Here is a 12,101-nt window from a genome sequence, read left to right as displayed (position 1 = left end):
TCCTGCCACCAGGACTTTTGTTCTGAAACTTTATCAACATATCACTTGATAATAAGTGGACTCATTTGTTCTGTTTTATTCCATGGCTATCATCTGTCAGTACTATGACTATTGGGATGCTCATCTTGTCCCAGATGTGGCTGGCAGGAGCTCCTTCAACCTGGTTTCTGGGTCCTTTTGACCATTTCCCCATTATTTCTTGGGCATTTCTTTGCTTTCTGGCTCAATCAGATGTTCCCAGCATATCTAGATCTTTCCTTTCCTCAGCCTTGGCATGAACCATTTCTCCAAGGACCCCTAGTTCCTTTTAGTAGAAATTTATGTTTGACTTTTGCAAATGTCCCCAGCTTCTGCTCAGGCCAGCCGCCCCCTGACTACCTATCTTTATTTTTCCCTCTGCCAATAGCTTTTTGATGAAGGAAGGAAGGAAGAAAAACAGTAAATATTTTAAAAAGAAAAGCAGTCAAAGGAGGGGAAGGGAAGAAAAGAGAAAAAACCCTCCTTATATACCTTTTTTCATTGTTTTACAAAACACTAGATTTTAGTCTTCATGGAGCTATTTTACTTGTTGAAGGAGTTAATTTTATGTGATTGAGAATGTGAAGCCTTCAGAAGAGAATCATGCACCAACGGTTTATTGAGTACCTACTCTGTGTGTGTCTGATGTTACGCCAGTTATGGTAAAGATCCCTGGCCTTCAGGGAACCAGAGTAGTGAGATATCCTATGGCTGGTGGTGTGCAGACACTGGTGCCCCCTGCAGTCTGAATGAGGGAAATGCAAGGTCAGGGAGGCTCTCCACAGGAGCCTAGGGTGAGGTGAGTTTGGGGATAGGAGATGACTAATTGGAAGGAACAGAAGGATCCTTAATACAGCTAGACAACAGATTTAAAGCTAGACTTTTGGCAGGTGTGAGGAATGGAAAGTGGTTTGATCAGAATAGAACCTCTGGTTTCTTTATCTTGTTGAAACTCGGGTGCCCTCAAGATTTTTCGTTTGTTGGTTTGTTTTTTAAGTACCTTGTCCCCTGTTGTAGCCAGGCTTACCCATTGCAGGTTTCTTCCCAGAGTTCTGATCTTGGTGTCTGACACAATTTCTCATCACAGGAATTGTAGTGTCTTCCCTCAGAAGAAGCACACATTTTGAAGAAAAAGTACAATTAGTGGATATTTTACCATGAAGGATGATAAATTGTTTCTTTATAGTCCAGTACTTTGGGGCTTAACTTTTTTCATTGCAAATGTAGGCATTCTTATCCCTAAGGGTCACCATTGAACAGACCCATTCTGATCCAAAGAGAGTGTTCTCATTGTCTTTAGCAATACCTCAATGCACTGAGTTTTGAGAGTAGTTTAATCCTGATCTTTTGACTGCCTCTTATCATTAAAGAATACTAATTTATTATTTTGAATGATGTTTTAAAATGGATAAAATGGCTTTACTTGGCAGTAGATTCTCTGTCCTATATCCGATGTGTAGATTTCTCTCTCTCTCTCTCTCTCTCTCTCTCTCTCTCTCTCTCTCTCTCTCTCTCGGTAATAAGGATCTAACCCAAAGGCATTCTGCTGTTGAGCCAAATCCCCAGCCCTTTTTATTTTGGGTCTCTCAAAGTTGCTGAGGCTGGCCTAGAACTTTTCATCCCTCTGCCTCAGCCTTCAGAGTCACTGGGATTACAAACACACACCACCATGCCCAGCTAATCTTGAGTTTTCTTTAATATATATTATTTGTGTAAAAATCATGGCTTTCAAACATGCTTCTCACATGGTTGTTTTTAAATTTTGCAGCCGATACCAGAAATTGCAGAAGATTATGAAGCCTTGGTAAGAATATATAATCAATTCATACTGATAATTCTATACTTCCTTTTTCTTTGTATAATTAAGCCCTGTCCCCTAACTTCATAACTATGCAGCTAGATATTTTGAGTAAGTGATTTTTTTTCTTTCTGTTTGATGTTCTTATAAACAGGTTCTTTAAAAATTTATTTTCCTTCTCTTTTGCCTTTGTAGTAGAAAGGGCATTTTAGGTTTAGAACCACTAAATGATCACATCAGGATTGCTCTCCTTCTCCTGGAGCAATACTGAGCATAATTTTATGCATTACTTTAAACAAAACTTTCTTTTTTCGTGGCCTATGTGATGTTCAAAGTTAAAAGTCTTTGATTTTTTTTCAATGGCTCAGAAAGAAAAAGATCCACATTAAAAAAATATTCAGGGCTGATCTGTGGAATGAAAATTATTTGCTCTGGGTCTGAGAAAGTGCTCGATTATCTATGTATTAAGTGGAATGCCTACAAATTGTGTCTGGAGATCTGAGTCTTCCCCCTCGAGTGGCTTTCTTACTCTCTAATCAAGGTGAGTCCAAATAGGATCTAACAAACTCTATTAAGTCGGCTGAACAGATTTCCCTGGAACCCAAGTTTTAATTTCAATTTGAGAAATTTCAAGATACTTTTAATTTGAGAAGGAACACTGAACAGCACCTCAAAATGTGGACCTTATTTCTCAAGCCCTCAGACAAAATCCTTAGCACCTTCAGTGTACTCTAGTGTGATACTGAGCTCAGGGGGTTCACCTTCCCCCCACTCTTCCCACATAGAGAGGATTAGTTACAGGAACTCTTGTGTTTATTAAATTCTAATTAAGTGGGAAGCAATATTGCATTTCTAGGGTAAAGCTTAAATTTTATTTTGGCATATGTTTTTTAATATAGTAGAAACACTTAATGGTAAAGGCAGTAGAAACCACTTTTATGAGCATTTATCTTGGTCATAATCTCAATGTTACACCCACTGCTTCTTACCCATCCTTATATCCACCACATAGTACAGATTAGCATTCTTTCCTTAATGCAGTGGTTAAAATCAGATGGTAGAGGTAGGATGAAAGTCTTTTTTTCTCTCCATCAACCTCATATGATTTGCTAATGTAGAGGCATTTGGGGATCTAAAGCTGAAATAATTTCTTAAAAATTTGCCAGCCAGTAGTTTTAGTTGTCTGGTATGTAGGGGTGCTGAACAGTTTGTGATCCATTTATCAGTCATGGACAGAAATCAATGATCAGAGAATCAGATGAACACAAATACAGATATTATATCATGGCTAAATATTGTGGACAGAACATCTAAAAACAACCATTTGAAGGCACCAGATAGCAAGGCAAAAAGTAGGAGGAAGGCATCCCTTGACAGAACAAATGGGCCTTGAATGGGATTTGTGTGTTTGCTGTTTTTTGCCCCAGATTGCCTGCTCATCCATGTAGCATGGGGTGGCAGAAATCCCTGGCATTGGTAAATGACTAGTTTGGAACCGGAAGAGTGGCTTGATCAGTAAAGAGAATCCATGAAAGAAAGGAAGCTTTTATTGTGTAAAACCAAACATCTACATATAAATTCTGCTGAGATATATTATTGATTATGGAAACATGAATTCACATATATCTGTGGAAACCCAGAGGGCCCCATAAAATGAATGACTAGAAACTTAAAGAATTGAACAGAGATGTGAGTCACTCACTGCACAGTGGAGTTTGAGTAACCTCTTGCTAGAACAAAATCAACATTCTTTTTAGAGGAACGAAACTGAATTCTGAGCCTTGACAATGTTTTATCCACAATATTCAGCATACAATAAAAAATTTACTATGTATACAAAGAAATAGGAAAGGATGACTCACAGTTAAAGAAAATGAAAAAGGCATATAATAGAAATTGACTGTAAGAACTCCAACATTAGGTGTTGGATTTAGCAGATGAAAATTTTAAAACAACTTTTAAAAATATGTTAAAAGACCAAAGTAAAGTGTCTGCATAATGAATGCACATTTGGGAAACCTTAACGGAGACTAAGGTTATTAAAACATCAGAGAAACAGAAAACATAAAAATAAGCAAATGTAAATTTTAAAACTGGAAAGTAAAAGAGTTAGAATGAAAAATTCATTATATAAAGATTGAAGGTGGCAGAAAAAGAGTAACTTTGAAGGTATATTAGTATACATATCTGAGAAAATAGATAAAATAGTGAGTATTTGACCTATGAGATAACAAAAAGTGACCTAAAATATAATTAATTGACGTCCCAACAGGAGAGGAATGAGAGTGGGAAGAAAAATATTTGAGGAAACAATTATATAAAAACAAGTTAGTTTGCTGAAATTCATAAATTAATAGATCTAAGGAGCTCTGTGCACCCCCAAGAGGGACAAATACAAAGGAAACTCTACCTCAAAAGATAATAGTCAGACTTTTGAATTCCAAAGATAAAATGAAAGCAGTCAGAGAAAAAAAATTATTAATGAAAATAACAACATAAGTTTGAAAACAAGAATAAAGGCTGACTTTTTACTAGAAATAATGGAGGCTAGAAGGACCTCTTCACAATCAATGCTGAAAAAAAGAAAAAGAGCTTGTCAGCCAGAATTCTATAACTAGAAAAACTCTCTCTGGAAATAATGGTGAACTAAAAACACTTTTAGATGAAGGAAAATGAAGACAGTTCATTGTCAGTAGATCTATACTGCAAGAGGTATGAAGCAAGTTTTTCAGACTGAATGGACTTGATACTACCTAGAAATCAGGTTCTATTAGCAGAGTGTGAAGAAACCTGGAAACTGTAAATGAGTGGATAAGTATAAAAGACAAAGCACACTTTTCTTTCTTTTTCTTAGACTTCTTTAAAAGACACATAACATATAAAACTCATGTTACAGTGATGTTTAACAGGGTATATAATGTGTGGAGTTGTAAAATACCTGACAACAGGAGCACAAAGGATGTGGATATAAAAGAGACCAGTTTAAAAATATTTAATTAGCCCAATTGAAGGTAGGAAAAGAGAACTAGAGCACAAGACATAGTTAGGAAAGATAAAAAATGAATAACAAATTGATTGGCTTAAATGTAATCACATCAATACATAAACATAACAGGACTAAGCACATTAGTTAAAAGGGTTAGCTTGTCAGACTCCCCCACCCCCACCAAAAAAACACCCACAGAAAACAAAATGCATTATCTCAGCTATATGCTGCTTACATGGACACATGGACACATGTCTTGTGGCTTGAAAATAAAAGGATGGAAAAACATACCATGCAAATGCTAATAACAAAGTTAAGTAGTTTTATTAATATCAGGTAGAATAAGATTTAAAGATAACGTGTTATCAGAGATAAAGTGGTATACATAATAAAAATTGGTCAATTCACTAGGAAAACGAAAATGTTAAATTCATGCGCACCTAATAATAAGGATTCAAAATAAACAAAACAGGAACTGATCATCAAAAAGGAAAATGGACAAACCCATCATCCTAGTTGAATATTTTAATACCACCATCTCTTAACTAATAGGAAAATTATGCTGAATCAATGAGAGAATAGAAGATCTGATTAATACTATTGAAGGTCTTCATTGCCATTTATAGAGCATCATACCCAACAATAGCAAAAATACATGTTCTTTTGAAGGCTCTGGCAAAAAGATCATACGCTTGACCATCAATTTACAAATTATGGAAACTATATAAGTTATGTTCTTGGATCACAAGGAAATTATATTAGAAATAAGTAACAATCATATAGCTGAAAATTCCCAGATGATTGGCATCATTACCTGAGAGTCAAGAACAACCTAGTTGAAATTACCAAATATTTTTAACTGGATAGTGTTGAAAATAAAAACATACACCAGAATTTGCGATGAATCTAAATCAGTGGTTTGAGGGAAACTTATAGGCTTAAATGCTTATATTGGAGAAGAATAAAGATTTAAAAAATCAGTGGTCTAAATTTCAGCTTAGGAAGCCAGGGAAAGAATGTGAACTAAGTAAGTAAAAAAGAGAATAAAAATAGATGTGATCAGTGAAATAGAAAAGAAACAAATATTAGAGAAAATTAAAAGTCAAAACCAAGTTACTTTGAAAACATTTTTAGGGGAAATAAAAAAAAAAAAAGAAATCCAGATATCAACACTAGGAATAAGAGAGGTATATCACTACAGATCCTACTGACATTAGCAGCACACACACAAAAAATGTTATTGTAAAAAACTTTATGCCAGTAAATTTTAATTTTTAGATGAAATGGACAAAGGCTTTGGGAAACAGAAGTTGCCAAATATATTAACTATGGAAACGGATGCTTTGAACTCTCTTCATGAAAGAACTTGTTGCTCAGTCACCAGGAAAGCAGTTAGCTAGTAGCTTCTAGCTAGAGCACATGCAAGATCCATGGCAGCATTTAAGTCAAGACTGAACCCTTGTCAGGCAGTCTCCAGTGGGTCAGCATGGTGAAGGTCCCAGACTCTGGCCATTTCTGCTCACTGTGGGACTCCTCCAAAGGCAATGTTTGTTTTGGAGTTCCTTACTAGTTAATTGAGACTTTACCAGATCTGCATCTGCTTCCCTTCCCTGTTCCTCTCACAGACATCAGATCAGCCTCATCTAATCCTGCTTTCTGCTCCTTGAGGTTTCACAGGTATTACCCAGTCTCCTAGTAAACCTCCTGTTCACTTCTCAGAGGACTAATACTGACACAACAAAAATTGACTCCTGATGAAATAGAAAATCTGAATGCCCATAGCTATGAAAGAAATGGAATTCATTATCAAAAACCTTCCCTGCAATGAAAACTGGTTCCAGTGGTGAATTCTATCCGATTTTTGTAGAAGACATATCAAATCTACACTTATGCTTTCAGAACAAAAGGAGGGAGGACCACTTTCTAAAGACTTTCAGCAGCCTGTATCTATCACTCTGGTACCAACACTTGACAATGACAATAGAAGTAATAAAAATTTATAGACCAGTGTCCCCAGTGAACAAAGGTACACAAATCCCCAGCAACATATTAACAAGCATAACCAAGCAAATATAAAGTTATAACCCATCATGATCAATAAGGATTTCTATCAGAAATGGTTTAATATTAGAAAAGCAATCAGTATAATTCAGCTTTAAGAAAAAAATGAAGGAGAAAAAGAAATGGCTTAACTCGTGGCATTCGGTACGGCAGAATCTTTAGCCTCACACTTTATCAAAAAACAAATAAACTCTTATTAGAGAAAAAGTATTTCATAAAATCTAACATCCTTTCATAATAAAGTTTCTCAGCAAACTAAGAATAAATGGAACTTCCTCAACCTGAAAGAGCATCAGACTTAATGCTGATACACTGAATTTTTCCTACACATAAAGATCAGGAGTAAGGCAGATACATTTACTTTCTTCACTTCTCTTCAATATTATACTACGGTTTCTACCTATTGCAATAATCAAGAAAGAAGTAGTATAATAACAAGGAAGGAGAAAAAATTTCAGAAGAAAGATGTAAAGATGACTGTATTCACAAGACATGATTATATACCTAGAAAATCTTAAGAACTCTACAAAGAGACTGCTAGTTCTAATGGTTGAATTTAACAAGGTCTCAGGATACAACATCAGTGTATAAAAATCCATGTATTTTCGTATATTAACTGTCCAAAACTGGAAAATGAAATTTAAAAAAATTCCATTTATAAAGCAACAAAGATCATTTTGATGATCAAAAGTCATCAAATTCTTATGAACAAAATCAACAAGAGACATGCAGTATCTGTCCACTGAAAAATAAATATATTGTATAGAGAAATTAGAGGCCTTAGTAAGTGGAGAGACATATCATTTTATGGATTGAAAGATAATATTTAAGAAAGCAATTCTTCCTAAGTGAATCTATAGGTTCAATGCAACATCAGTCATTTTTTTTTGTAAAAAAGAAATTATAAGCCAAACCTAAAATTTAATTGGAAATCCATGGAGCCTACAATAGCCCAAACAGTCCAAAAAACAAACTTGGAAGCTTTCTTTAACTGACTTCAAGTCTTGCTATCATTTGTTGTCAAAGGAGAATGATATCAATACGAGAGGCAAATCAAAATCAATGATATAGAGTAGAGTCCACTTTGATCTTCAAAAAAGGATCCATTAATGTTTGCTATGATTCTGAAGGCTAAGGAGGTATCTAAATAGTTTTATGTGTAAATTTTACCATCACCCCCATCAGTAGAAAATAATGAAAAAACTCAAAGGGCAGGGCAGAGCTATAGCTATTAACTATTAACTTTGGCAATTAAGGATCTTTATTCAGTATGATTTATTGATAGCTTTACAAGTTGCTCCAGTTCTATATTGAACATGCCACCGCATAGAAACATTTGGAAGCATAATTCTCTTATAAAATTAGCAACATAAATTTACATGCTTGTTTTGAGATCGGCTGGATTTTGTTGGAATAGAGATGATCTCTACTAAGTTGATGAGAAACATTTATTTGAATCATTCCAGCACACATGGTGTGTTGGCTGTGACAGTGACTGTCGACCAGCGTGTAAAGTTTGCAGACGGCTTAATTCGTGGCAGTCGGTACTGCAGAATCTTTAGCTTCACACTTTATCAAAAACAAATAAACCAAATAAAATTTAAAATGTTCCTAATGTGCCATGTGGTTGCTTTATATTTGTAATTCTTTTAAGGCTTGATACTGTGTACTCAGCATTGATTTCAAAGGTAGAATCTTAGCTCCTGCCTTCCCTCTTTGGAGTCTGAATTACTCCCCTAAGGAGTGGAAATAAACACTGATGTCAGGGTTTAATAAGAGCTTTTATAGCCATCTCACTTAAAATAGGTCCTTTTATTTGCAATGTAATAAAATTCTAGCATGGCATTCCTTGCAACTGAAGGCTTGAAGTTTAATTTTGAAAAAGTTCCTCTTTGTAGAAATATACTATGGCTACTCAATCAATCAGTCTTAATGAATTATATATGTCATATATAGAATATATGTATATAGTTTTTTATATAATGACTATATTGCCAGTGTGTTAAATATTTTGTTAATATGATATACATCATTACAATATTATTTATATTTAATATATAATAGATTATAGGGTTCATTCTATGTATCTACCTACAGATCATGTTGTTAAATAGAGAAAACACCTTGATTGGTGTGTGGTGCGAAGAAGCTCTTCTTTCACTTGTCAGTCATTCACACCCAAGTATAAATGGAAAGCACAGAAAAACCCTCTCAGAAATGCTGCTTCACTTCTTGGAGAGCTATAAAGATTGTAGTCCTAGGCCCCAAATCAACTTGGAGATTTGGAAACCGACTGGTATTCTTTCTCCTGCTCTCCATCATTTTTTCCAGGGTTCTTGCAGACTGTATGAGGAGTCTGTAGATAGAGTTCTGGAGCACTTTAGGGGAGATCAATTATTCCCAGATGTTACTAGCACCATTTGGATTAGAGTTCTATTCAGTAAGTAAACAGGGAGCCGAGTCATTTTACCTTAAGATTATAGACGGCATGTATGCAACTTATCTTTTGCTTTTAAAGCAGCTGATAAAGACTGACTTCAAGACTAATGCCATCTGCATTCAGTCTCAGGTTGCTGACTAGGACTATGAAAAGGAGATTGATTCCAACAATCTGTGTATTCCTCTGCCATGGCCTGTTCCATGGCTGGCTCTGTTATTAACATCATTGAGGCAGGAATTTTCACACTGGGTGCCGGCCCTGGATGCTGTCATCTCCTGGCATGTTTATGAGACCATCTTAGTTTTTGAGACTTTAACCATCCCAGAGAAAAGCAAATGCCAATTGTTGGTTATTATATGGTGACTATTTTTCTGTTTTTAAGTAAATAAGTAAAATGTTTGCTCATATTGCTAATAACAATATTACATATTATTATGTCATAACTTTTTCACAGTAATACTAATGCTTACCTAGTCTATTAGTAAATCTTACTAGTTGATTTTACTGCTTGGCTTTTATTTTCCTGAAGCAGTTTTCTTCTTTTGCAATCTGAGATGTGGATCTTCTAGTGATTCATTGTCTATAAGGAGAGTTATTCTGGAAATTTTATTTAACCTTTCTTGTTAACCTGTTAAACTCATTTTCCTCCCATCTTTCTAGTTTTATGTTCTCTCCTTCCAGTAAGTTTTTCTACATTGGATTTTCTTTTTGAGGCATGAGCCTCTGATGCCACCTAGGGGCACCCGTAGGACTGGGCCTGGCTGTGTGCTGCTTTGAAAGGCTAGAGGTGCTTTTCCAAGTGGCCTGAATGGTTTGGCTTTTCTTGCATTTTCCCTCCTGGTTCTAAGAACAGAGAATTCTTTGCACAATGAAGGCAAAATGAATGAACATTATGGACGTCATTCACCTTTTAAAATGCTACTTTTGTATAGTGCTAATAGCTAGCACTCACATGCTGCTTGCTATTTGCCACATGCTGTTAAAAGGGATTTTAGTATATTAGCTCATTTCCTTTCTCCAGTGGTCTCCGAGTGGGATACCACCTTGCTACCATCATCCTCATCCGTGTTTTTAATAAATGAGGAAATGAAGTCTGGGGTGGTGGATAACTTGCCCACTTAGAGCTGGAGGGGAACCTCTGCTGCCCTATGCCAGACACCACGCCCTCAGCCATTTCTGTCTATGAGTCTCTCCCCTTTGGTCTCAGCGGCCTAGCATGATAGTTCTTCCTTAAAGGGCGACTTCCCTTTCTATAGGCTTCTTTTAGCATCACAACTTCTAAGGTGGGGCAGAATTTAAAAGGTTGTTTTTAAGGCTGGACTAAGTGGAACAATAACAGGAAGGGAAATTGAGAAGCTGTTTTAAAAGAAATGTGATTTCAGTTAATTTTGTTAATTGAAAATAAGTGGGAAGATTCTATCTAAATTTGTTAGGAGACTTTGTAAGGTAGAAATAATGGCCTATAGATTAAATACATGAATAACCTTTATTTTTTTTAAAAAAATCAATCATACAATACCGTACAACAATCCTGATTGGCATAATTTTATGTCCTGGGAGTAGGGAGAGAGAGAGAGAAAATGAATTTTAAGGATTTTGAATTAGTATTTGTGATCTTGATCATTCATGGTAAAGGGTTCTGAGTATATAAATGTCTGTCAAAATATCTTTGGAAAGCACTAGTAACCAGAATATTGTCTGGCAAGTGTTCCAGATGGAACTATCATAGAAAGATGGTGCTTTTAACCAGGCATGGAGGTCCATAACTATAATCCCAGTGGCCATAGAGGCTGAGGCAGGAGGATCACAAGTTCAAAGCCAACCTCAGCAACTTAGCAAGCCCCTAAGCAATTTAGTGAGACCCCGTCTCAAAATACAAAATTAAAAGGGCTGGGGAGAGAGCTCAGTGGTAAAAGCACCTCTGGGCTCAATCTCCAAAACCAAAAAAAAAAAAAAAGAAAGAAAGAAAGAAAGTGCTTTTACCTGAGCCTGGCTGTGTTAGTTTCCATTTACTGTTACAAATACCTGAGATGAACAACTTATAAACAAAGAAGGTGGATTTTGGTTCATGGTTTTAGAGGTTTCAGTCCATTACTGATTGGCCTTATGGCTTTGAGAGAGGCAGCACATCGTGGCAGAAGCTTCTGATGGAGCCAAAACATTCATCTCATGGCCAGAAAGTAAAAAAGAAAGAGACTGGGGTCCAACAGTGCTCTTTAAGGGCATATCCCCAGAGACCTGAAGACCTTAAAATTTCCACGACCCTCCAAAAATGCCAAGCTGGAGACCAAGCCTTTAACATGTGGACTTTTGGGAGACATTAGTTCAAACCATAGCACCTCCTAATCTATCATTAGACTCTATCTACAGCTTTTGAATCACAGTAAGTTTAGGGTTAGCAAAGCCCTCACATGGGGTTTTTGTCTCCATAGCTACTACATAAAACCCACTGGCTAAAGATGGAGTGCTGGCCAGTATAACATCAAAGTAAGCCATTTTTACTTAGACGCATACTGTATCTGAGTGCACACACAGAGGTAAGTGCAGGCTCTTGGATCCTTTCCAAAGGCTGATACTCTTCACTGTTATTATGAATCTTCCCCCTTGATAGCTGTGGATAATAAAAGCAGCACATTGCCCTCTCTTAACAGATCTTTTATTTGCTGAGAAGTTTTTCTTCTCGTTGGCATTTACTGAATGTTTATATGATGTGCATTTTATTAAGTGCCCTACAAGCAGCCTTGTGGTTAAAAAGCTGTTACTCACTACCCAGCTTTTCAGCTAAGAAAACAGAGGCT

The 12,101-nt window shown here is 36.1% G+C and overlaps 1 protein-coding gene across 3 annotated transcripts in view; it reads left to right on the top strand.

Moving 5' to 3' along the window:
• Nucleotides 1-12,101, top strand: part of Elmo1 (engulfment and cell motility 1) — a 551,061-nt gene that overhangs the window by 185,017 nt on the left and 353,943 nt on the right. For all 3 annotated transcript variants that reach the window (XM_076864020.2, XM_076864023.2, XM_076864025.2), the window contains exon 7: nt 1,787-1,822. In XM_076864020.2, the coding sequence (XP_076720135.1) occupies nt 1,787-1,822 (36 nt within the window). The remainder of the gene's footprint in view (nt 1-1,786; nt 1,823-12,101) is intronic.

This window comes from Callospermophilus lateralis, chromosome 1 (assembly GCF_048772815.1).
Source record: "Callospermophilus lateralis isolate mCalLat2 chromosome 1, mCalLat2.hap1, whole genome shotgun sequence".
Lineage (NCBI taxonomy): Eukaryota > Metazoa > Chordata > Mammalia > Rodentia > Sciuridae > Callospermophilus > Callospermophilus lateralis.
The sequence above is the reverse complement of the archived record's forward strand: the minus strand, read 5'-3'. Positions and strand labels throughout refer to the sequence as shown.